Source organism: Xiphophorus maculatus, chromosome 11 (genome assembly GCF_002775205.1).
Source record: "Xiphophorus maculatus strain JP 163 A chromosome 11, X_maculatus-5.0-male, whole genome shotgun sequence".
In the NCBI taxonomy this organism is placed as follows: Eukaryota; Metazoa; Chordata; class Actinopteri; order Cyprinodontiformes; family Poeciliidae; genus Xiphophorus; species Xiphophorus maculatus.
This window is the reverse complement of record NC_036453.1, coordinates 10,750,691-10,777,726: the sequence shown is the minus strand read 5'-3', so window position 1 is coordinate 10,777,726 and position 27,036 is coordinate 10,750,691. Positions and strand designations below refer to the sequence as shown.

General features: G+C 36.9%; 2 protein-coding genes across 3 annotated transcripts; one reads left to right on the top strand and one right to left on the bottom strand.

The window, feature by feature from the left end:
* Positions 1-2,466: 2,466 nt before the first annotated feature.
* On the top strand, positions 2,467-5,388 carry LOC102218357 (cornifelin homolog B-like). The gene is made up of 4 exons (XM_023341852.1): positions 2,467-2,547; positions 3,454-3,569; positions 3,861-4,018; positions 4,912-5,388. Exons 2-4 carry the CDS (start codon positions 3,464-3,466, stop codon positions 5,032-5,034), a joined length of 387 nt encoding a protein of 128 aa, XP_023197620.1. The 5' UTR covers positions 2,467-2,547; positions 3,454-3,463; the 3' UTR covers positions 5,035-5,388.
* A 10,096-nt stretch (positions 5,389-15,484) lies between these two features.
* Positions 15,485-26,627, bottom strand: LOC111610000. Of its 2 annotated transcripts, XM_023341858.1 has the most exons (10): positions 24,958-26,627; positions 24,118-24,184; positions 23,418-23,461; positions 22,505-22,669; positions 21,388-21,492; positions 19,006-21,043; positions 18,527-18,646; positions 17,749-17,817; positions 17,491-17,553; positions 15,485-16,386 (listed from the first exon to the last, which is right to left on the bottom strand). In XM_023341858.1, the coding sequence occupies exons 1-10, from the start codon at positions 24,958-24,960 to the stop codon at positions 16,160-16,162; spliced, it is 2,901 nt and encodes a 966-aa protein (XP_023197626.1). In that variant the 5' UTR covers positions 24,961-26,627; the 3' UTR covers positions 15,485-16,159. The 2 variants fall into 2 exon arrangements, with proteins under 2 accessions (XP_023197626.1, XP_023197625.1); XM_023341857.1 differs by lacking the exon at positions 24,958-26,627 and having other exon boundaries at positions 24,118-24,256.
* Positions 26,628-27,036: the final 409 nt, after the last annotated feature.

Sequence of the window (27,036 nt, the reverse complement as noted above, 5' to 3'; positions counted from 1 at the left end):
TGCAGGAAATATAAAAACATTATATCTCACTAGACATTTTACTTGTGAAGCTGGTAATTATTTGAAAGAGTTTGACTTCTTAATTCACTTAAAAATGTCCAAAATGTAAATGGTATTGCAGATTTCTATGTATTCGTTCTAAAAAATTGGATCTTGAAGTCATAACCATCACTGTTAGTAGATATTCTAAATCAACATATATCAAACTGGACTTTCTATAAGAGACACCATGATATGAAAAGAAATGTTATTACTTTACTTGAAAAATGAGATCTATGAGTTTTCTTTAATAAAATCATCCATGTTGACCTTCAATTTATTGACTCTCTATTGAGAAGAAATCCAGAGATGAAAGTCTTCTTTGCGTAGTTTGGTTCTAAAAAGCACTGCTTGTCTGAGATCCTGCATAACAGCAAACATTAAAAACAAATCTGCTTCTTCAATGAAGAACCACCACAAAGCCAGGCCTCCCTTTGTGCCATTCAGACTGAAAAGCCTGAACATTTCTTTTGTTCTTTTCTTTCCCAGAGGTCATTTGTTAGTAACTACCAACAAACTCCAACTCATCTTCAACAGAAAGCTGAGAAAATAGTTTTAGGTGAATCATTGCTGCCCTCCTGCTGGCGATCTTGTGTCCAAAGTGAATAATTACATAAGCAACATATTAGCTTCTGAGTCAACCTAAAAGGCCGGATAATAATTTGCTTCATCAGCTCAAACAAACTCAAACAAATCCTTAGTTTAACGTTAGTCAGCTATGCAATGTAATGAATATTAACGATTCATTTTGTGGTTAAAAAGTTGACTAATTCCACTTTTTACAAATATGAGCATGATTAAACTCTGACTCCCTCACAAAAACATGACTACCAGATTGCTTGGTCTCTCTAAATTGCCCTTTGGTGTGAGTGTGTGTGAGTTTGGTTGTCTTGCGAAAACATGTTTATGTCTTTATGTGTTGGAGCCAAAAATCTTGAGCCAGGTTCGACTAAGAACCTGTTCACAGGTGCTCTCAATGCAATCTCACTCAACCTGATTTATTAAGCAGAAAACTCAAGTCTCACAATGTGCAAAGCTCTCAGAGACACACTCCCAAAACACTTGCAGGTGTAACAGTATGGAAATCCGGTTTCACAAAGTATTGACTTAGAGGGCACAAAAAGACACATTAACAACTTTTCTGATTTTACTGTGTAAAAAGAATAACTTTATTTTTTACTGTTGTTGATAATCGTTGTGTAAACAAATGTTCATAAAAAAAGTTGGCAACAAATATCTGAGAAAATAAAAAAATGAGTACAGGGCCCCATGGTTGTGTTTTGTTTATATGTCTGATGGCCAAACACTGACTTCTCAAAATCCTGTTTCCTTACACAAAAGTCCTAAAATAAAGATTGATTTTGGAGCTATTGGTCAAAGAAGCAAAGAAGGGAAGACAGATGAATGAATAGAAATCTGATTCAGATGGGAAACATTTTCATCTAACTTCTGGATTTTAGCCGTCACTTGGGTCTCAAAAAATTATTTGAAATTCATTAACAGACAGAGGGCCAGTAGCTTGTCATATTTACTCAGTTTGCGTGAGTAGGTTTTTGGGCAAGATGTACTTTTTGAAGTTGTTTTACTACAACCTAGTAAAATGACTTGAGTCATTATGAAATATTACTACTGTCACTTAAATAAAATGTCAGGGTACATAACTGAATGAAGAGCAAATATGTTTGAACCAAAAAATGCATCAGACACACAGCTACAGTTTATGCTGAAGTGAGACCTCTTGTTTTTACCCCAGCTTTGTTGTACTCATGGCAATTTCTGTACTCTGAACCTGATGTGTCTCATGTAGGTCAAGTCAATCTGCAGAATTTTTTCTCAGAATTCTGAGAAAAAACATTTTTTTCTCCAGTTGCCCTAATCCTCTTCCGTAGTTATTTTCATTATTATACTATTTATTTGTATTAGTGTAATTCATTTTAGTCTTCAGATTACCAAAATTTGCACATAGGTTTGTATGTTTGTCTGTTTGATGTCCGTTTGACATCCTTTAAAATATTAAATCCGATGTTATGATCAGTTATTTAATACCTGAGGAGCCATTTCTCTAAATTTGTTTTTACTCCTGCTTGAATCATTTATTAGACGGCTTCTTTTTTACTTTTACTTGAGTATCTTGACGTAGTTGCAACTCTTATTTCAGTACAATCGGTTACTCTATTCTGTGTATAGCCCATCCTATTTATTATCCATCCACACAGTAGACAATGCTTTCAACGCAAAGACCTTTAGGAATGGAGTTTCAGGAGTCGCAGCATTTTTTTCCACCTCATGCTCTGACGTGCCGAAAGACTGAGTTGCCCAACCCTGCATTTGATTGAGCCATGGCTTATGAGAAATAGGTGGGGGAAGAAGGATAGTTAGTGCAGGAACAACCAGTATATCCAGTTTGCTCTCTGAGGAGATGTGATGACATATCAGACTCAAGGTACTTCATTCTAGAGCCAGGATCTGCTGCGTCTGGACTAAAACTCAGCTATCAACCACAAAAAAGGTGAGACAGTCAGATTAAAATGTTTGTTCATAGGCCTGTCACAATAAATCCAGTAATCGCATAATAAATTAATACAAGCTTGATAATTTCCATTAGCATGATTTATTGTTTTTCCCTTTTCTCTCTCTAATTTTTTTTTTTTTACCAAGAACTGGATGACAAAAGTCTTCAGTCTGGTGGTTTTTTTCTCAACTGGGTCTTTTTATTGAAGGACAATTTTGTTTAGACAGACTTCATAATTCAATTTATTTGTTGTTTCTTTTGTTTTTTTTATTTTGGATATGTAATATGTCTTCCAGCTCCAGTTCATTAGAATGTAAAGTTTATTGAAGTTTGTTAATGTGTTACATTACTCTGCCATTGACATTATATTACTTGAAAATGACCTCAAAACAGCAATATTATTGTTTATCACAATAACGTCTTGGACAAGTTATCGTCCAGCAGAATTTGTTATCATGAGAGGCCTAATTGTCCATCACTTATTTCAATTTTAAATATGTAAGAGAAAGCTACAGTATATTCTTTCTTAAATACATATGTGAAGGGAAAAAAAATCTACAAATGCTTATGAGGCATTTGAGACACAAAATTAGTAATTTTCTAAGCCAACAAGTTGTTTAGGTTTTTACCTAGATGTCATGCAAAGAATTACATTTCTTAGAAAAAAAAAAGATATTTATTGTGCAATCTTGACGTCTCTGTCTCTTGACGGTCAGTTTATCTACACAAGACAACGTCAGGGATTTTAACTGATGACAAGCATGAAATTATGATCAAACGTTTGGTCAGCTTTAATGGATTGTTTTGTTTTAGGCTGAAACTAAAACACTTATTACAAGAAGAATACTTGCGATCTACCTAAATGCTTTGTCTTACATATGTAATAACTTCTTTCACCCTGTAGACTTTGTCATGGAAAAAATCGTGATCCGCCAGCCTCACCAAGACCCAGTGGATGTCCCAAACTCTCATGAGTGGGGGAGCGGCATCTGTAACTGCACGGAAGACATGAAATCATGTAAGAGGGTGATCCCCTTTATAAATGTACTGTAACTTGATCAGAAGCTTGTTCTGCATAAACACCCAATTAATTACCGAAAAGAAAGGAGATGACACCACAGTGAAAGTATGTCCTGAATGCGGTTTTAGAGGAAATATGTGAGGGTTGAAGGTAATCAGGTGGCTTCCAGGACTTCTTCATTCCTTACTAATAATAACAACATGCCATGTTATTGTTTTTGAACATTTGTGTCAATCATCTGTGAGTACATCATTGTGAGCCTTTTCTGTGTTTCTATTGCCCTCCCAGGCTGTCTTGGCTTCTGGTGCTGCCCCTGCTTTGCCTGCATGACTTCCAAAGAACATGGCGAGTGTCTCTGTCTCCCCCTGCTGGAGTTCTTTAGAGCTTGGTTGTCGCCCATCACCATGTCCATGAGGACCAGCGTGAGAGAGCGCTACAACATCGAGGTACATGACAAAGATGTATTCCTTCAATCAGTTGGAAATAATTTTGGGCTGGATTTGTTGTTAGTCACTCATAAAACAAAAATCAAGCATGAAAAATCATATTTCCTAGTTAATCAATGTAAGTTTTGTAGTAGTGGCAGTGACCTTTGTTTACAATAATAAGACAGAAAGTGAGCAGAGAGAAACAGGAAGTAGACATGCAGCTAAAAAAAACAACTTATAACTGGTTGAGCCACCATTGGCATTAAGCAATGGAAGATTCTGTGGAGGAATTTTGGCCCAAACGTCTTTAAAGACTAGTTTTAATTCCAGCCTCTCATTCCACCCACTCTAAATCCTTATTTTATATTTTTTAAGTCATTCAGAGTTGGACTATTCTTTCTTAAGGTCACTAACTGATAGCCAGAGTCAAGATTTCATGCTAGAGAACTTTTGTCAGTTTTGGTCTGCAGAACTTTAGATTTGGCTCTGGGTTTTTCTCTCATCTTTTTGATGAGTCGTTCATGTTTTCTTGGAGTAAGTTTGGTCCAACTTCTGTTTCATTTTGCCTCGGTGTGAAGATCATGTCTCTCGATGTTGTTCACCAGAGTCCCAGAATGACTTTGTAAGTTTCTCTAGACCTGGAACTGAACCGTTACAGTCCAAAGAGACATTTTGGCCCTCAGTCCAGTCAAATGAAGCTTGTTTATAGCCACAAATGTTACATGACCTTTTGAGAAAAGGAAAACTGATCTGAAATACCTGCAACATGTTGTCATCTTTAAAGAACCACAGTTTTATGACTATTTATGGGGGTTTAAAATAAAGTAAAGTGGAAAACATACGTAACAGATTCAGCAAAAGGTTTGAGTTTCTAGGTCTAATTTGATCAAATGAACCTGTCTGATCCACAGGGCTCCGTTGCGATGGACTGTGTGTGCGCCACCTTCTGCACGCCCTGCGTTTGGTGTCAAATATCCAGAGAGATGCAGAGAAGGAAGCGCGACGTCGTCTTGGTTAACGCAAAAACCGTATGAGCTCATTCTGACCGTCAGAGCTTCCATGTTTAAACGATGTGTAGAGAACTAGAATATACTAATGTGCAAAAACTGAATTGTGAAGATATGTTGATTTATGACACAGTGAAGAGTGAAGGAATCTAGTTTTATATTTTTAATGTCCGAAAACTTTTGCCTTTTTTTTTTTTTTAACCTGGATTTGTGTTTAAACTTTGTCTTGATACAACCAGGGTCTGAAAATTGTACAATACTTACGGATGACTTGTAATTATTCAGTTTAAATGTGAATTTTGTTCTGTTATTCGTTTTGTTGGAAGTTAGGAAGATACAATAAAGGAAAAGCATGCATGCAAATGTCTACACTAAGTCAAATTCATCTCTTAAAATGAAAGTTTTTATGCTGCTATAAATGATCAGAGGTGGGTGGAGTCGGCAAAAATTTCACTGAAGAGTAAATAAAAGTAAAAAAAAAAACATCCAAGAAATTATTCAACTATTCAGAGTAAACAAATATTTTCATTGTAAAATATTAAATAAGTTTTTTGTGAATTCTAGTATTTTAAAGACTAAAATGAAAAGCTATCACAAATAAATAAAAATCACAAAAATAATTTTAAGAACAAGAAACACTTCCACATATACAATATATGTTTTCAATGTAAAACTTAAGACACAAATGACTCAGGAGGCTCAGCAAATGATGAAAAATGAAAAATCGCATTAGAGCAACAAAGCTGGTGTACAACTGAGTGTCTCACTTTACCATAAACTCTACGTCTGTGTCTCACCCATTTTGTTTAAAACATGTTTTTTCCCCCTTCATTCAGTGAAGTGAGTATTCTGAAAATTTCCTCAAATAAGAGTAGCAATACTTCAAAATAGTATTAGTCAAGCAAAATTAAAAAGTGCAGGGAAACTACTAATAAAAGTAAAATGTTTCCTAAAAAATGCTTTAGTAAATGTTATTGATCTGAATTGCATCCTCTCTTCTGTAAATTGTAAATCAAGCAGCATTCAGTAGCAAAAATCAAACCTATGCTTCATCAAACTGGGTGATTTTTGTGTGTCCAGAAATCTGCAATCAACCTTGTCGAGCAAGATCAGCAAAAAAACAGATAATGGTTATTTTATCTACAAAACGTAAACATTTTCCAGTGGTAAACCTGACATAGTGAGACAGAGGGGAAGAGAAAAAAATACTGAAGGACCACATTGACCAGAGCAGTTTGATAGATATCCTGTCTATTAGCTGGGTGAGTATTCATCACAGTGGCCAAGGGTCAAAGTTCAGGAAATTTCAACTTTGACCTGCTTGAGAACAGATCTGCACACAACTCAGCAAATTCAATATGAAAGTTTTGTAAAGTTATTAGAAAAAGCAGAATACCTGAGAATGAACAAACTGAAGCTTATTTTTTCCCTGAAACATAATCTCTGAAAGACTCACACCTTGGACACAAAACTCAGAATTAAGCTAATTTAATGTTAGGTTACAGAGAACTTTTGCTCTAATTACTCACATTTATTTCAAACAAGTAATCATATCTTTTTTCTTGATATTTATTTATTTTGTACCAATTTTCCCTTTCCAGTTGTAAGAAACGGTGATGTAAAGTTAATTAGTCCTGGGGAAAGATCATTTTGGGTTTGGCTGCATTTGTTTTGAATGAAGTCTCACAGCCACCAGGTGGAGTCGTTGCCTTTTCAGTTTGTTTCTCATCAAGTGGTGAGGTCATTGTGGGACATGCTGGGTGAGACTGGTGTATTCGTCTAACATAGAAATCTGTAATTTGGAGAAAGTTTTAAAAAAACATACTTATGTAAGTTTATTATTTATGTACATATTACCCAGTTGTTTCTAACAAAAACAACTACTTTATAAAATAAACAAGGCAATTGCTCATTGCCATGGGATCTTAATAAACCAATGCAGATATCTAGAATGTAAGATTCTAATATTTTGATTTGTCGTAGATGATTTTCTAGACATTTTAAGATATAGTAAATATTTGGTAACACTTTATTTGATGTGGTGTTTATAAGACTGACATGACACTGTCATAAATATGACATAACATGTTTATGACTGTTGTGATGAAGTGTAATTAAATAATGACATTTTTCATGCAAAGTTGCTCTAAAAGTTGCATTGAAAGTTCATTAAAAGTCCCAACTTTGCATTAAGTGTTGTTATTTACCGAGTGACACTTCATCACACAGTGAAAGACATTCATAAAGACTCCTTCATGTTCATGGCAGGTGGTGTGTCATGTTTATGACATAACACACGTCCAGTGTGTTATGTCTCATCCAGTCAAATAAAGTGTTACTGATTATTTTTATGGATTAAAAAAAAAAATCAAAAACCAATTCACAACAAAATTTGCTGCAGTCCAATCCAGTTATACAGGCAGATATTAAAAACATTACAAATTTGTCCAATTTATCAAACAATGCAGACAAGTTTGGTTTTTAATTCCAATTTCAAAATGTGTTGTATCCAAAGGAAACCCAGTGAACTGCATTGAGTCACTTCTCCTGGACTTGCTTTTAGTGGCAGTAGTCTGTCTTGTATTTATTTTTGCCTTGAGTTGCTCTGCATTAAGCTTATGTAGACAATCCCACACAGTTTCCAGCCTATTTCCTACCCATATGGACCCCACATGTAAATGTTGGGTGGGTCTTTTCTGGACTGGGGAGGCCTTCGGATCCCCCAGGACGAGTTTCGAGTCTTACTAATGAGAGGGAGGTCTTGGTTTCCCGTGTGGAACGGCTAGAAAGCATGTCTAATCATCGAAAGTGTTGAAAAAATACACTCTGTAGGATGTTTTGGATGAAACTGCATAAAATAAATCAAGAAACATTACCCTAGTTACTGAGCAGGGGGTCTGTAGATCCAGCTTCATCTTTAAAGTTTCTTGTGGTGAAGACGGAGCCTTGGTTTTTTGCCTCTCAGGTTTCCGAATTCCTTCTATAAAGGTGAAGTAAGCTACAGACAGGTTAAACTTCTTCTGTTGAGTGGTAAACTTTTGTTGTCATAATCATGTCATATTTTATCCAGTTGCTCCCAGTAAACCTCCCTACTCCTTTGGTCGGCTTTGTGCTCCTGCGGAGGGAATCCTTCCCCGCTGTTGGAACACTTGGCTCTGGTGTTCAATGCGAATTGCTCAGTGGGTTGTTTTTAATGGGATTATAATGACAGTTATGGTTTTCAAGAATTGATGTTTGTGACTTTTATGAGGTGTGATCGAAGGGGCGTGTCCCGGCGGCTCATAAAGGCTGCAGGAATGTTAATTGGTCGAAGCCATTGCTGCCCTCTTTGTTCTGTACTTTCATACTGGGCTTCTGTTGCGCCCGTTAAAGGCGAAAAAGAACTGATTTAAAATCTGTGACTTTAACCCCCAGCCCTCCATCCCCACACAAATGTACACAGTTTATCCCACTAATACAAAACCTTTTCCCTGGTCACCTTCTGCCATTTTTTCTTCCATTCTCTTGTTTTTCTTGCTTTCTTTCTCTCATGCTCTTGTTTGAGCTTGTTTGAAGCTTTAAACCTATCCATCCATCTATTGTCTAGACCCGCTTATCCTTGCAGGGTCATGGGGATTTGGTACTTATCTCCAGTGATCACTGGGTGAGAGGAGGGATACATCCTGCACAGGTTGTTAGTCCATCGCAGGGCAACACAGAGACAGACAGGACAGAAAAAACATGCACATATTCACCCCAAAGACCAATTTCGAGAGACCAATTAATCTTAAAAGGGACTCAATATGCAAAATTCACATTTTGTGCATTTTTAATCTACTGTTTGGGTCTCCACTGCTTGTAAAAACAACACAGGTACTTAAAAAAAAGCACCCAACCATATTTTGGCAATAAGAAAATGTTTTTTGGAGTCTGGAAAATGTGTTTTTTCAAAAGCCTCCCGAATGTATAATCAACAGGCACTGTGTCATTACCTAGCAACTCCAGCCAAGCCTAGCCTGTCACCTAGCAACCCAAGCAGAGTTCCAGCACCTTTGGTCAGCTGGTTTTATCGCTGTATTGCTGCCACTCAATATTCAATTGGTCTTTTTACAAAACTTTTTTTTTTTTTTTACTTTTTCTTGAGTAATTTCTTGAAGTGCTACTTTTTAATCCTACTTGGGTATAATGTTTGGGTAGTCTAGCCAGCTCTGGTGCAAAGACACTGAAGGGCTTTAAGAATGTTTGACAGACCACTAAAAGGCAGCTATATGACATCAAAAGAAATGCATAAAAGCTCACTGGTGTAGACTCTGACTCTGCCCATCATTAAACTGAACCATCTCAGCTCAATTACTGCAGCAATGTTCTCTACAGTAGGGGTCCCACATATCCAAAGGTTGCGTTACATCCTCAGCATACCATCAAGTTATTTAAGTCAAGTTTGCTGCAACAGGGAAATGCCTAATACATACAGGACAGTGGGCCCTGAGCACCAGACCTGGGGACCACTGCCTACTGGACGCACACTTCCCACTGCCACGCAAATCTGAAGACAATATGTTTCAGGTCAATTTCCTCGGAAGCTCAACTGCAGTGGCAATAATTAGCAGTTTTCCTCCAACAGTTGTTGGAGACATTTCATCAGAATAGGTTTCAGGCTCAAAACATCCAAAAACATGGCTGCTATTATGCTTCCTTGAACAGGTTCAGGTAGGTCTATGGGCTATACAAAATATGTTCATTATACTTTTTGCACAAAATCATTCTTAGATAATGAGATTTTAGTCTTGTGTTAGTTTTGTTATTCTCATTATTTGTGCTTTAGATGTGTTTAGTTGGATTGTTATTTGTTTCAGTTTACTGATCAAGTTTTCCTTCCTCTCTCATTCTATTTGTTTTTGTTTGTTTTTCTTCCCACCTTCAAATAAATTAGCTTAATGGGAACATTTCAAGTATTTCAAATAAACTTAAATTTTTTAATAATTTTTTTTGTCACTAGGATGAGGTGTTTTTTTTTTTTACCATATTGAAATTGGTTTATTTTGCAAAACTGCAATGGAAACACTTTTTTGCATCATACGAGTCACATGATCAACAACCAGATGTTGCCACTGGCGCAAACCACAAAATAGAAGAGGACAGGAAGTAGTTGGAGAATAATGAGGATGATGCCGAGGTATGGTTTTTTTAATCACCTATTGTGTGAACAAACATTTTCACATGTGATTTTTTGTATTTAGTGGACAAACCACAATTGCAAAATTGTGTTTGTTTTTTTTTTACATTAGAGGAATATTGACAAAGTTTTGTGCACGTTTGTAATGGAGATGCAGCCAGTGGGTGGTGTTTACCCTTTAATCACTTGATCTACAAATCAATATTGGAACATCAACATGCATTTCTGATTAAGAAATGTTTGTTCTTCATTCGGTGACGGTTCTCACAGTAGTTACAGTATCCAGGACTTGTACTCAAGTAAGAGTAGCAACACTTCATCATAATATTACTGAAGTAAATGTAACTATTTACTACCTCCTCTGCCTTTCACAATGAAAATCAAGCCGCTGTTCACTAGAGAAGTTTCCTCTCTTTCCACTTCCTCTTTTTGCCTTTGTTCCAGAATGCTGTTATGATGTCACCTCTAATTAATTGTCGGATGCTGTGTTGATGGGCCTGAGATGGACACTGGAGGTCACATGATGGATTTGAACCTGGGGAAGCTGGAATCTGCCTAAAGCCGCCAAGCGCCGTCCTGTCAGTTCTGTGGTTTTCGCCCTGACAGATGGAGATGTGGACTATCTGCCAGCGTCTCCATAATTTCCTTGGGAAGTGTTCCTTTTAAAAGACAAGGTTGGAGTTGCCAAGGGAGTCGGCTGAGATAACGGCTCAGGTTAAGATGAGGGAGGAGGGGGAGGCGCAGTCCAACACGCTATCAGACGATGGGCCTCTGAGCAAACAAACAGCGCTGACCTTTAAAAACAACGGCAGCAGGGAGCAGCTGATAGGGAGAGATGGATGGGTAGAAGTTGGTGATGCTGCAGCATGTATGTGTGTGCATGTCAATGAATGTGTTATGGGAGGTAGGGAACAGGGGGCAAAGGTGCTTGCAGGGCAGAGATTATCTGAAATGTCACCATGTTGATAAAAATGTGGGTGTACATGTTTGATTGGTGGGTTTTCTTTTAATTTGTGGAGTTGGATCCCTAAACAGTTAAATGAGAAAAAGAGGCAAAGACCATAAAGACCCCCAGCATGTGGCCAATATGAGCTTTATTTATACTGGCACAGTCCAGTTGTCCAGTTAGGGCAGGAAATATGCAGATGCTGTCTTTATGTTTTTAGAAAAATATATTTTTTCCCCTTCTCAGAGTATCTACCTCCCTGGAATTTTTTTGTCACATTACAACTCCAAATTTCTGTATGTTTCTGTGGGATTTTAATGTGCACACCGACACAAAGAAAGCCATAATTGTGAAATGGAAGGAAAAGAATGCAAAAATAAACTTAAAAAGTGGGGTTTGTATTTGTAGTCAGGCTTTCTGAGTCAATATTTTGCTGCAACCACAGCTGTAAATCTTTTAGGGCATGTCTCTGGAAGATTTGCACATCTTGAGACTACAGTCTTGACACAGGTAAACTCAAGCTCAGTCATATTTGGATGGAGAGCACCAATTTTCATTTCTAGTGTCAGATTTTCAGTTATATTGTGTTTTGAAATAGGATCCTCTGCCCTATTCTCAGGTCTTTTGAAATTATTTTTTTAAGTTCTGTTAAAGTCCAGACTAGCATCTCGGTTCATTCTGTGGAAAAGCATTCACACTGTAAAATGTCTCTGTGGGGACAATGTTTCCAGGTTCAAATTCAAATCAAAAATACTTTATTGATCTCGAAGAGAAACTGAATTCTGAAACTAATATTATACAATTTCCTCCAAAAAACTTGTTGTAGATGCTTTATAGATGTTTTATGAATTAAATCTCCCTGTGGAATCCGTTGCTATAGAGAAACCTTTTAATAGGCCATAAGTTAGTAGTAAACCAGATTCTGAATACAGTCATATTCCAGCTAGTCTTTTGACAATTTCTACATTTTTCCCACATACTTCATGGTTTTAAAATTTGTTCATGCAACATTTTAATTTGTTTTTTAATTTTTATTATTTACCTATAATAAATTCACATTTACTTGATGTGAATTTTTGCCAGTTGCCTCATTATAATTAAGTGTCTTAGGATTAACAAGTCTAATTGGTAAAGAAAAAAACTCATAAATTCAAATAAAATAATTTTACAGATTGCTACATTTGTAGTTTATCATTCAGATATGATTTATTTTTGCTCATTCACATTTTTTTTTGCTTAATATTGACTCTTAGATTCCAGCTTTGTGTAGTCGGTTTCCAAAATGTAAATTGTTTCATTTTTAATCAAACAGATTTAAGCAACCAGATAAAATAAAGACAAATCATCGATGTGGATGCAAGACAAGAGGAGAAATCATACGGTCAACAAAAGCTCATTCCCCATTAACACATAGATGAAATCCCGTTGGTCTGTTCATATTTGTGCACATCCAGACAAACTGGGAAAGCAAGGAGCAGGAGGTGCAGCAGCAGAGGGGAGGGAATGTGAGGCAGATCTTTGATTGCTGAACCTTGTCTGTCAGATAGCAGAAGGTCTGAAGCTTCAGCCTCACCAATAAAACACCAGTCATGTCTCCACTGCACAGGTCAACCCAGTTAAAACCTGCTTATCGAGTCTTTTTCACCTCTTTTTGTAGAATTTATAATTTGTTTTGTTTTAATCTTTGATGTTTTCATTGAATTTCTCCAAAGTTTTATATTATTTTACAGCTGTAAATTGCCATTTTCTTTCTTTTTTTTAATCCTATTTTTATTTTGTTTTCTGCCAACTTGAATTTGATTTGATAAAATTATATTGGGTGTAAAGTGTATCAGCTGTACCAACAGCAGTCTGTACCTGGAGTTTTTTTGTCCACTAGTGGGCAGTAGTGTTAGAGGAGGCATGCTTGGCTCTTTTGAAGAGGCTCTGCTCTGTTGTTAGCCTTGATATATGGCTGCTACAAGCAACCCGCTAAGTGCATCTCAAGGTTCATTGAACGAGTGAATAAGATCTATAATTCTTACCCACATGTTTTCTCGGACAAACATTTTCAGGCTTGTTTGGCCTCATGGTGGAAAAGCTCTGGTATTTTATCTGCCCAGTAAACACAAAGAGAACATTGTATGTGTTAGGCTTTTAATAAAGCTGCACTAAATAATAATGTAAACTGTAAGAGCCCAGTGTTACTCAACATAGAGGCTTTCTGGGTCCACTCTTTACATTTTCACAAAAATCGACAAAATAGCATGAAACGTTTTGTACCAAAACATATTTTTAGTTCTTTGCAGCATGTAAAGTTTGTAGATGTTTTAAAATCAATAGGTGTTTAGAGTAGAGCCTCACAATTACCTGTCACACTCGGCAGGGTTTTAAACTGTCCAGAGCTGCAGGGGGGATGGGGGGGAGGCCTGTGTGTGTGTGCGCTCGTGCCCCTGTGTGTGTTTAGTCGAATATATGCAAAAAAGTAAATAAAATTCTTTCACAGCATAATATATTGGCAAAAAGAGAAAGTGAAGTCCTTTATTGAATGATATTTTGTCAAGCAATGTGAGTAGTCGTTAACGAGTGCTATTGCTTTCTTCATAATCTGTTTATGGTTGCACTATTTGAAGTGCTTAATAATTATTAGGACATTTTTACCTTCAAAAATTAGTAGGTTTGCTTTAACATCTTTAAACTTTAACCTTTAACTAACAGAATGCATTTAGGATAGAAGCATTAAAATATACAACAAGCTTTACTACCAACAATTATGGCAAAATTATTTTATAGAATTATTAATCCCTAATAAAAATAATCGTAATTACGTTAACATAAATGGTTATTGTAGAGATTTATTTTTTTTAACCCTAACTTCCTTCTTCTAAATGCAGCTGTCATCGTTGGAGATTTTTCTTTCTTCACTCTGCATGGCGACAAAATAAAATCCTCACCCAGCCTAGTGTGTTACAGTTCCTGTTTAAGCTATAATTATTCTTCAGACTGTGGAAAAGGGCCAAATTTAGGCAAATAGCTTTTTTCTTGTATCCACCCTCTGACTTATGAAGATGAAAACACATCTGCCTCTCTTAAACAACATGTTTCGCAGTTTAAAGTGTGGCCTAAGAAAAATGTAATGCCATATCTACACCCCATGGAAGCAGGAAGTCATAGGCTGAACTTCAAAAAGTAAATAATACAGTTTAAAATGTTAAAAGTCGAACAATTTCTTACAGGAGTTGCTGTGATTTTGTTAAAAACAATATTTTTTTACTGTAGGATTTTTTCCCCTTCTGAATAAATGTTATAATTGAGAAATGTCATTTTATGTATATATATGAAAAGGATTATAGAACTGCATTAAAAAAAATCTATTTATTTTAAGGCTTTTTATTTCTATTTTGTAGAGGGCATGGAAAATCCATGTATACAAATGTTGAAGTTGGGATTGCTTCTGCAGTATTTGCCCATTTTGTAATTGTAATAATGTGTTGCTTGCCAACTTGTTATCTTTACACAAAAGCTGTGGTAATTTGTAATTATTTTGACAAAGCGTCTCTTTGAAAATGCTGTCTTTTGATGCACTGGTTTCAATGTGAGGGTGAGTTACAGACAGGTTCATCCATTCAAAAAACAAAAAAACAAATCACATTTTCTAGTCTTCAAATATTGATTTGAGGAATTAAGACCTTTCTAATGTAAATGTAAAAAATTAAACATGGTTCAAAGCTAATTTTGGATCCTTACTTGCTAAGAATTTCACCCCTTCCTATGCTAATCTCTGCTACTAAATGCACAGTTGTAATAAAGTGCAGCTTTACACACAAACAGACCAAATCTAGAAATTCAGCTTGCAGAAACCGTCCTGTGTGAACAGCAGATGGAACGTTCACATATGCAGCCCAGCCACTCTGTAAACAGCGCTCAATCATGGCTGTTAAAGGAAATGGTTTGTTGTCGTTCCCTCTTAATTGGAAGCGTGTCACTTCCTGTGGACAAATGAATCAAAAATCAACCTGGAGATCTGAATTTGAGGAGAATGTCTCTGCCGCAGCGAGGGTCTATTTTCATACGTGTGTGTACGTCTCTGCAGCTCAGTCCTCCCTGACCCACAACGCCACTTATTCCAGCCCCCACCTTCACCCTCACCTCCACCTCCAACCCCTCAGACCTAGACTCTTTGTCACCGTGGTGATTGGTAGACTAAACAGCGCGCAATATTCACCAGATCCACGTCCCGCTGGATCATTACAAACATTAAGACGATACAAAGGGAAACAAAACTCGTGACCCCGCCCCACCTTTGCACCCCCTCACACTCTCTATTTTAAGTACACAATCACACAACCGTGCAATTACATGCACACACACACACACACACACACACACACACACACACACACATACTTGTATTTCCCGAAACGTGAGGACTTGTTTTGGCGAGTGACTAGGTGGTTACACGTGGGGACCCAACTTTCTAAATGAGCTAAAGGCTTGGTTTTAGGTTTGGATTTTTTTTAGGGATATTGGAACATGAAATATAATCTTTAACATAAAAATTAATCAAATTTAGAAAATCAAAAATCTGTCAGGTTTTTGGCTCCATGTGGGGACATGTCCATCACCAACTACCACCAGGTGGCACTGTGTAATTTTTGGGAACACAGTTTGTCAAATATGAGCAATCCTAGTTCTTTTAAGTCAATAAACTGTGTTATATCAGATTTGTTTTTGTTTAATGTTATTTTTAAGTACCTGGTAACATGCTTAATGCCAACCATCAATAATGGACTACATTTTCTGGTTCTATGTGAACCATTTTATTGCATAACTTCCAGTATCTTGTTGCAAAAAATATACATACAATCCAACATGCATGTACTAAAATGAAATGTATTCATTGATATGTATCCATAAACATGAACATACAGTATGCATACATACTTGCATTACAAAACTTGACTGCAGCTGTCTCAAAACTTCAAAACCGGCAGAAACTCCAAACAGAATCGGCGTGGTAATGGCACTAACAAATGATCCGTTTTCTTTCACAGTAACAAAAAGGTCAACGCTTACCTTCTTTTGAAAGTCTCTCGTTTTAATGCATCTATGCGATTTTTCACATAGAATTTAATCCCTTGCCATGTCCTGTCCTTGAGGGCTACTGGTGAGGTTTCAATGCACTTCATACACTGGGCTTTCCCAGGAACCTTTCCAGAGTCAATACAGTCCATGAGTGTTTTCTCCACTGCCTGGATTTCTTCTTGGTTCCACTTCAGTCTCTTCTTTTGTGGTGGGCCTGAAAAATAATTAGGGGCACTTAAGTATTCTTCAATGAAAAAATGTTTCAGTCTGTATGACAGAGCAAGTTATAAAGCTATCATGAAAACATTTCTTTACTACAGCTGTAGTAAAGCATTATTTCATATTTAAGGGTCAGCTGTCAGCTCCAATAGTTGTCACTGTTGAAGCTGACAACTGGTAGTGAGAGAACACATAAATCTCCCCATCCTTTATAGAAGCATCAGCAGGTACAAGAGAGAATTAATTGTACAAAATACTTCACAAGCATAAATAATTAAGGTCAAGGGGATGTTCAAAAAATACGACAAAATTGTTTAAAATATCATCCATTTCAAAAACACTTCACCAAAAGGAAGATTTTGAGTGATTTGATGGTGGCTGGAAACTTGGTGAGCCTACGTTAAGAGAGCATCAACATAAGCGGGGCTCTCTAATGGATAAAACTTAAATCTCCCTTTGTCACAGAGTCCAAACTGGGAAAACTCGCAGGGCCTGATAAGTTCTCCTAGCACTATAGGTTTTGGAAATATTTTATAGGTGCAGTTAAACAGAAAGATTAAAATAATCACCCAAACTACCTTTGATCAGTCTAGTTAGTTTGCTGTTTGAAGACAGTTCAAGGTGGCAATAAGAGAGAAGGGGGAGAAGAAGTAAAACCAAACTTTTGCTTGAGGGTATGCAGTCAAATGAAAATTGAGCTATTCTAAAGTTTTATATGTAGAGATATCATGTGATCCTCATGAGATTATAAAATGAGGAAGCCTAATTTTGACACCACACAGACAGTGCTGTGAAATGTTCATTATTTACCCATTTGTTTAGTTCAATAAAAAAATTAAGGAAATATTGGAAATAGGTTTACACCTGATAATGTGAAATATTCAATGAACACTAAATGTGTAAAAAATAACTAAAGGTTTACATGTTCTCAAGCCTGGCTTGCAGGAGGAACATTCAGTTGAGACATTAGACCCGGTGGTTATAATTTCTTTATAATAAAAATTTGCAGTCAGATAAATTCTTCAGTTTGAAAGATGTGTCTGGCAACATTTTTAAAGCTTCTGCTCATTGATAATCTCCAAGGAGGAAGAGAAACTACCGTTAGTCGTGTTGGAGTTGCCAGAGATTTCCATGTCTGCCAGTACCTCGTCATCTGACCTCTCTGTTAAACCAAAGAAATCTCAAAATATTGGACAAAATTATCAGTTACAGAGTACATTGAAAATTTGTATAAATGACAGAACCCAAAAATGACATACATGAAAAAGAGTAATGATAGAGGACTGTGGCCTCTAAAGGTTCAATATTTATCAGAAATCTACAATCTCATTTTCTTCACGCTTATAAATATTCTTACCTTTTGCTGAGGGCAGATCATTGCTTTGTCCAACTTCAGTGGTGCATCTCCTGGTCACCCCAAATTGACCTAAACAAAGGTATATTAAGTAAAAGCGTATTCAACAGTGTAAGCAGTCAGTATGTTTACTTTATACAAGCATTTCAAATAATTAGCTTAACAGTTTAACTTTGTACTAATTTCTTAACAGCACTAAATCAAAAGCTGCTGGTATTGTAATTATCTAATTTTTACCGTCAACATTTAGTTTGGCCCTGTTAGCAACACTTTTTAAAACATTTCTCCTTTTATGGATGAAACTATCAGACTCATTTCCATGACCTCTATCTCTCCATCAAATGTAAAAAAAAAAAAAAAAAAAGATCTTGTAATGGAAACGGCACTTATTTGAAAAAACTTCTTAATGTCGAGTAAACCATTTTTATAATTCCAAGAGGTGTTTTTTCAGGGGATTCGATAATCCCCAAATTCACTAAAGTGTCAGGGAAGCACTTTTTCACATGTCCACATCCCTGGCAGTGATGGATGTGATATAGTCAGTCAACTTAATGTCATAAAATCTGGTTTCCAACTTCCAGGTGAGAAACAAGATGGCAACAGCTTAACCTTGTGGTTTTCTGACAATTATTCTAAAAATCTATTTTATGTAATCGAAATATATTATATATAATAGACTAGAGAGTAAGTTAAAATGCCTAAGCACAAATCTAAAAGTGCACTGCTGTCTTGACAACAGATTGTACAAAAGGCAGAAATCAATGTATTTGTGATTCCTCACCATTTTCTACTTTTTTGTTGCCATCCACATCTGGTGATCTGGAAGATGAAGTATCATCATCCCTCTCAGCTGAGTCAACCTCTTCTTCAGTGTCTGATCCACTGTCCACAGACATTTTCTCTGAAAAATGAAGTAACAAATATCCATCATATTAAACTATGAAGCATTGCATATGCTGTCAGCACAGTCTTAGCGCTTTTCCTTGTTCTATGGCCATTCAAGTGAGCAATTTACAATGGGAAATTATGATTGAATTTCCCAAAGATTAAAACAAGCAAACAAAAAAACTACAAGAATTAGAATATGTAATATAAAAAATGCCTGCTGAGCTACTTCTTCCTACTGTTGTCAATGTCTGACACTCAAACTTTTATAGATGTCATCTTTTTTTTTTATTTACAAAGTCAAAATCAAAATAAATAAAACGTGCCATGCCAGGGGGTCAAATTAAATCTTCACAAAAAAATATACCAATTTACCTTGTGGATCAATGCTGATTTCATCCAGATTTCTTCCTTTGAAGTGGGAGAGCTGTCCTCTTTCTAGTGCCAGCAACACTTTACTGATTTTTGCCAACTGTAATGTCCCTTCAGGCAATCTATAATACTGACGATGAACTCTAATGTCATGGCCAAGGAAGTCAGCTAGGTCGTCCATTTCATTGTCCTTTAGGTTAAGTACCTTTGACATGGTGGCCATGTGCTTCCTCAGTTTGGTTGAGGACAATGCTCCAGGGTGTTTTGCTCCACAGTTTTGAGCCATCTCACGAATAATATCCGATCCTCTGAAGTGATTGAGAGTCTGTGGTCTCCCGAACATGTATGGATTCTCATCCAACACGTCACAATTGTGGCGATTTTGGACAAGCAACTCCATTGATGATGCCATATTAGGAGTTAGGAGAATGGGAACCTTTCGGCCACGTTTGCCTTTTATCTCAATTCGCTGGAAGTGTTTACACAGCTTCTTTTCAAGTTCTGACAAAGCAAGCTCCACATCTGGATGGGTGACAGAGGTATCTCTCAAGGTGAAAGCGTTCAGTGGCATCTTGGATACTTCTCCCTCTCTTCTCCGGTTGAATATTATCACCTCACAAAGCGTGATCTTGGCAAGTTCAGCCCAGTTCTTCTTTACAGCTTCTTCCTTTAGGTTCCTCTGGCACTCCATCCTTTTTGTGTCAAGATACTGGTGCATTTTCCTAACGTCTTCAGCAAAGGGAATAAGCTGAGGAGCATTCCACTTAGCCTCATTCAAAGTCCTAAGAGCATGGGAAGAGACACACTCGCTCCATCTGGTCTCACAGATTTGTTTGAAAATTTGCACATTGTGAATGGTATTCTCATCGCCTGAGATCATAGCCTCACATTCAAGAACATTTGCCACTTTCTTGAGGTTGTGACCCAACTTGAGTGCTAAAGATGGCGTTTTGAAGACGTTTGTTCTTTCATCCAAGCCAGCCACTTTCTTAACTGCATCTATAACATGAGGGAAGTTAGCTGGCACAAAGAAGTCTGGGAGAGTCTCCAACTTGCCATCTTTCTTCCCTTGCAGAACAACTCGTGCGGTTTCGCGCATCTTCTGTCGGATGTATTCGTGTCTTGTAACATCTTGACCATGTTTGTTGAACAAATGTTCTCCAAATTTCAAGATGCACTTCTCACTTTGGACAACTTTTGCTACATCATCATGGTGCATGTCACGTATTAGTTTCCAAAACTGTGCATTGACGCTGTCTGGTACTGGCTCTGCATATTTGCAAATGGCTTGGACTCGAGATGTTCCTGGCTTCAGTCCTTTGACTTTTTGACTGAGATAACACCTCTGCATATGCCTCCACAAGGATTTCCGCTTGAGGTAACCCTCGCAGTTGATGCAATGCAAGTAATCACCAGCTTTTGCAGATTTAGTGCATTGTTGGCGGGGAATGAGCATTCCTTTTCCCTCTTTAATGACTTTATTATTATGGGCACGGTTTCCTTTGTTTCTTATCAAGGACAACTGCAGCCGTCGTTCTCTAGAACCTTTGGGGCATTTCAGTGCACTTTCCACTTCTGGTATATCACTGTGTTTTGCTTCTAGATGACGTGCCATTTTGCTGTAAGGTTTGCTACAAAATGCACAAAAGTACCTTTTATTGTAAGCCCTACTGCCATCTCCCTTCTTCTTCAAGGTCATGACTGTCACATCAAGTGAAGAAGATTCTCCAGGATCTTTTGCATCAGTTGAAGAAGATTCTCCAGGATATTTTGCATCAGTTGAAGAAGATTCTCCAGGATCTTTTGCAGTCAAGGAACTAGAAGTGGTCACACGCATTCTCTTGAGTGGTTGGACTTCCAGAGAAGAAGTATTTTTCTGGGCTCTTTTCTTCCTCTTCTTGAGCTGTTTAACGTCTACTGAACTGTCACTGTCGTTTAGACTGTCACTCTCAGATTCCTCAGAATTGGGAACATACTCTTCCTCAGTGATGTCAGAACTTGATAGAGATGCTTCTGAGTAGCAAAGCATTTGTTTGTTTAGCTAAAATTATTTTTTTTAAAAAGAGAGAAATTACTTTCAGATTATTTCTCAAACATATAAACAAATCAGAAGAAGTTAAAAATGTACAACTAGTTTTAAAAAGTTCATTAAAAAAGAAATACTCCCAATACTAGTATGATTTCTTTTAAATTTTTTTGGTGCTTGTTAGCTCAAATGTTTTTCCAACATTTTTAAGCATTCTCAAAAAGTGACAGATTTACCAGCACATGGCGACTAACTGAGTTCTTGGATAGTTTGGTTTTAAATACTACGAAAAAATAGAATTTCTAACCTAAGTGAGTCTTAACATTAGGTTGAACTATGATATTTATAAATAAACTTACAATCACACTGTCAGTTCTTGTAAGCTCAGGCACGCTCATGTCCCCTTCAGTTGGTGTTGGACCAAGGATGATGGTATCGTCGCTCTCATCGGATGACTGTTTTGACTCCAAAAAATTATAAGTTTAACAGTTAAAATGTGTCCATGCCTAAATGAACTGTTACAATTTAATACAGAGCTACAGTTAACTTCTACTGTATCAAGGTATTTAGAAATACCAAAGATGTCACATATTAACAGCACCAAAAGTGCACAGGCTCCTTCAGATTACACTGGAGATTCTGCATTTCATGGTGTATAATATGACAGCGCAGTACTTAATAGAGTGGGTGAGAGGATAAATAAAGCAAATGCCTTGCTTACAGATTTAATACAAACCATGAAGTGATCCACCCAGATTTGTTACAAATATACCTAAAGCTAATATTCTGCTGTGTTCAAATGTGACAGTTAAAAATCAGACACCATGGCCAATTACTTTTGGATTTTGGTATCCATTACCACCTAATCTAACCTACTAAATTTAGATTAAATGACACTGAAACTATGCACATTTATTTTATACTTCAACTTGACAGGCCATTGGAATTTCATAGACTGGAAGATAATAAATGCTTCAGAGTATTTTGGGTTTAGTCCTGATTAGTCCATGTCTGGGTCTCTGGGAAGCATCTAGTGACACCTTGTATTGTAATAGACACTAAATAAATTTGAATTGACTGACAAGGTGAGTCCCCCTCAAAGAAAGCTCCTGTGCACAGTCTAAAGTTTCAGGTTACATGATTTTGCAAAGCAGCCAAATACCACCAAATGTATTTCTTCTCTGATAAGCAGCGTCTGCATTGTGACGTTGGACACTTGAAATCTTGTAATAACTGACAGTATTTTTGTTTCACAAAACTTTTAAAAATTGAAAGACGTTTTTATCCAGCATTAAAGATAGCTATGAATTTGTGTTGATTACATAATTATAGTAAGTATTAAGAAATTTGCAAGAAGATTTTCTTGATATTTTTACAATAATACTGTCAAAACAGCTCAAGCCACACATACAATGGTACATTTACTAACAGTTCTCATCTCTGGGTACATCAAGAAAAAGGTGAAGCAAAACTAACCATTAAGCCCTTCTGATGGAGAAAAGACGTGTTCTCCCTCACTTCATTTGTTGCCTTTATGCAACAAAGCAAAGGCAACTTTGTGACGAGCTTCTTGTGATGAGCCTCACATTTATTGTGATGGGCTTTAAGTTTCTGCAGGCGACGAGCTTGACGTGTTTGATCCTATAAAACACAGAAAACAATCATTGTAAATGTCCACATCTGTGAAATTAAACAAATTGGAGACACAGGCCCCAGATCGAACTGGCACCTGACCACATTGAGAATGATGCATTCAGGTGAAACTTTAAGTCAAGAATCAGCAACTCCCAGGGTTTAGGGGTTGCTACAGCACACTTCATTCAAATCAAATCATTCTCCAATAGCTTGTTATAAAACATTTGTTAATGATCCATTAATTTGAGTCAAGTGTGGTGGAACAGGAAAACATCTGTGCAGGACATCAGCCTTTATAATCAGTTAAAATAAGTAGAAGTGAATCACTGGGGTATTAAAACATTTTCACAATATTTTGAAAATCTGAGAATTCTTAACAGGCCTGATTTCAGTCATCATCTATGATCCAGACATGTTAAACACAAGGTGCCAACTTGGATGGAGACATATTGTCAAGATACAGCATTCCTCCCAAACTCAATACGACAAGCTTATATCAAAATGATCTTCTTCAAGCATTTCTCTGCATAACAACATTTTTGCCACTTCTCTACAGCGAAAATAACTTTCCCCACTGTAGGATTTGTAAATACTAATGCACATGTTCATTGGTGAAGACAACTGGGCAGCAACTTTTCCAGACTTTAATTTAGAACAATATTTAAATTAGCTATGCAGTATGAAGAGTACATGTGAGCTAGAATGAAACTGAAATACGGTCACATCCTTTGAACTTATTCATAGGCACACTTACCATTTGCCTCTGCTCTGGATCAAGCCCAAATGTCTCATCTGTAGCTGAAATTTAAAAAGAAAAAAAGTTAATATCACCTTAAAACAATTCAGAGGCTCTGCATCTCCTATATTTGGTCTTCTCAAAATATTTCTGGGTCTTATCACTAGGTTACAAATGTTAAATTTGGGATTAGAAATAAATATCCGACCTGCAGTATTCAATAATTTCAGCAATTCTTTAAAATTTCTAACTTTTTCAATTTAATACTCAAGATTGGAACAACTAGACTAAGGGTTATTAAATAAAATTATCAAAGTTATAGCAAGTCAACAATGGTCGAATGCAAAAAGGAAAGCAGTTGACCTGGGTTCTACCAAAGCTTCCCCCCTAACACAAATCTATTTCCTTGGACGTTTAGAAACAACTGGCATTTGAAGTAAAATCACCGACAGATGTGCTGAGCCTTTTCTTTGTTTAAGAAAAACCTGACTTGGTACTCTTAAATCAAACATTAACTGATATTGTGGTAGCTTCTTCTAGGCAACTAAAATCATGTTAAAAAAATTATAATTTTAATAGACTTCTTGTCACACCTCCCTTCTCTCACCTGAGCAGTTATAACTCGCATTATATTGATTTAGTGGAAACAATAATGCAAAACAACTTAAATGTGGGAAAAACATTGTGGGCTAATGCATCTTTCCCTGAGATAATTCACCTTTTAAACTGGAACAGCTGGGTGTAGACTCTACTCCACCGTCACTCCTATCACTGGATCTACTTCTCTGGTTGGCATTTTCCAGGAAAAAAAAAAACATTCAATGATTATAAGTCAGTGTCAAAGGCCTGAAATTAATTTTGCCAAAACAGACCCCCCCCCCACCTAAAGTTATGATGCTGAAGTTAGTTTCCAATTCAAACCTCCTGATTCATCCTAATATACCCTCTCCCACTCCTACACCCCCCCAAAAACCCCATAAATCCCAATCTTTATTACTTTAAAAAGGATGTAGTCTGGTGTAATTTGGCCTGAAGGCTCCCTTCCCAGCAGAATCAACCTTTATGCACAAGGCATCCATTTACTTCTGCCTCATGTTTTAGCTCCTCATGTCTATCGTCTCTCAATTCAGAGCACATGTAAAAAGTTATTACTCTTAAGTTATTACTCTTTTCAATCACACAAGCAGGGCCACTGAAAATATTGCATATTTCATGATTTCTGCTCTATTAAGTTTGCATGTTTCAAACTTAGCTTTTTTTATTTTGCATTTGAGTCATTTTTGTGAGCAGTCATATTTTAATAACTTATCCTTTTTTTGGTTAATTGTCACTTTTATTTCTATTTATTTGCTGTAAGACTGGACCTCAATAAATTGAAAATAAAACATGCATGCTTCTCATTAGCTGTAGCTAGGCTAATGTCAGCTAGCCATCCTAGTGAAACACAATTGAAACAGTTTTTACAGGTCAACACGTTTAAACAACATTTAAAAGTATATCTGACTGAGTGATATAATAGATAATAACCGGGAGTCCATTAAAATAACAATAATCTTACCATTTTCTTTAGCTAGCTTGCTCCTCATTCCTCGGATGTTAGCATGAAGGTCTGAATCTCGTCCTTCGGTGCAGGTGTGCAGCAGTCAAAAAAGGAGCGCTTGATTTAGACTCCGGCACAGGCCGGAGTTCCTGCTTGGTTGCAAAAAGCAGCTAGCTGAGGCTTACGGCCCAGCCCTGTGTTAATAACTAATGACACCTTAACTTTGGCGTCACAACTCTACCGCACATCAATTAAGTTATAAAACTAGGAAATTAATTACTTAACTTGTATTATCTCCCAAAGTAATGCTTCAGGAGAAAAAATTATTCTTTGTAATGGACATTTTGTAGGTTCCACACCAGTCAAATCTGCAAAGTTTGAGAGCAAGCTATGGAGGAATGTTGAGGGGGGATGGGCATGGGTGAGGTGGGGACGCAAAATCTCAGGATGTGTGTGAGATGGCAGCCATTACAGAGAGACTGGCGAGGGGCTATAGCAAATCAGAAAATTAGGATGTGGAAAAATAAATATATAAATTAGGAAGGTTTGCAGAAAGAGACTGAAGAATTGTAAGCCAGTCAACCAACCTCCTTGAGTAGCATACTGATTCTTGATTCCTCTTGTCCCACCATTCTTTATCTTCAACCAAACATTTTGCATTAAAAGTTCAAACATGCTGCACTTTATAGTACAGTATGTTTCCCTCCAATCCATGGAGGGAATGTTGAGGAGTTATGGGCATGGGTAAGGTGGGAACTTCAAATCTCAGGATGTGTGTGAGACGGCAGCCATTACTGAGAAAGTGGGTGGAGGGGCTACAGCAGATCCGGAAATTTTATGTGGATTAATAAATATATAAATTACAATAATTTGCATACTGATTCCTCTTATCCCACCATTCTTTATCTTCAACCAAACATTTTGCATTAAAAGTTAAAACATGCTACACTTTATAGTTCAGCATGTTTCCCTCCAAGCCATGGAGGGAATGTTGAGGGGGGATGGGCATGGGTGAGGTGGGGACATCAAATCTCAGGATGTGTGTGAGATGGCCTCCACCCAGTTTCTCCATTGTGGAGAAACTGGGTGGAGGGCTGTTGTAGATAAGGAAAACTATATGTGGATAAATAAATACATAAATGTGAGCCAGTCAACCTGCTTGAGTAGCATGCTGATTCTTGATTCCTCTTCTTCAACCATTCTTTGTCTTCAACCAAACACTTTGAATTAAAAGTTCAAAAATGCTACAGTTTATTGTTTTAACAACTCTAACTTAAACAGTCAGTCAAACAAATCCAATCCTTCTTTCAGTTATCTTCTTGTCAGGCCTGGAGAGACCAAAGGGTACAATGTCACCAATGGCCTACTTAAGAGCTTGTGGAGCAAACCATTGGAAAAAGATGAGGGGAGTTAAGAAAGACATAATACCAATTTGTACAATCATATTGAGCATATATGTTATTGAAATATTTACAAGAGGCTGTTAATTGATATAAATATGAAGTGCTTTATAGAGTGTTGGTCAAATCTCAATTAGCTTTTACAGATAATTTCTTCTATCAAGAAGAATATATAAGGAACTACGAGATCTTACTTGGGTTAGCCCATCTTTGATGTGTTGGTTGAAGGCCATTGACAATGTTTGACCTCAGGAATCTACTTCAAGTGTCATGCCTGGCTCCCAAATATGTTTTTGGGAACCAGGCATGAGACATTTTCAGCCTAACTGACAGTGCCTACTAAACAGCAACAGTCTATCTATCATCTTTGAAATTTGATTTTTATTCATATGAAATTTTGTATGGGTAAGCCACTTAAAATGGACAACACTGCATAACCTTTACACAAAACGAAGAGCAAATAAAGGATTTTGTTTAGCAGAAAACTTTTGCACTTAATATTGTAACACAGAACTCTTCAGGAAATCATTCCTACGAAGCAGGCCTAAACATGACCTGTTTGACTTGACTAATGAACATGGGGTGAAATACTACATTGTAGTTTCTCTTTAGGGATTTTAAAATTAGTTTTAATTTAATTTCTGGTTTAGCTACTGTTTCAGTCTTTACGAAGGGACTTTTCTACGTCAAAGACATG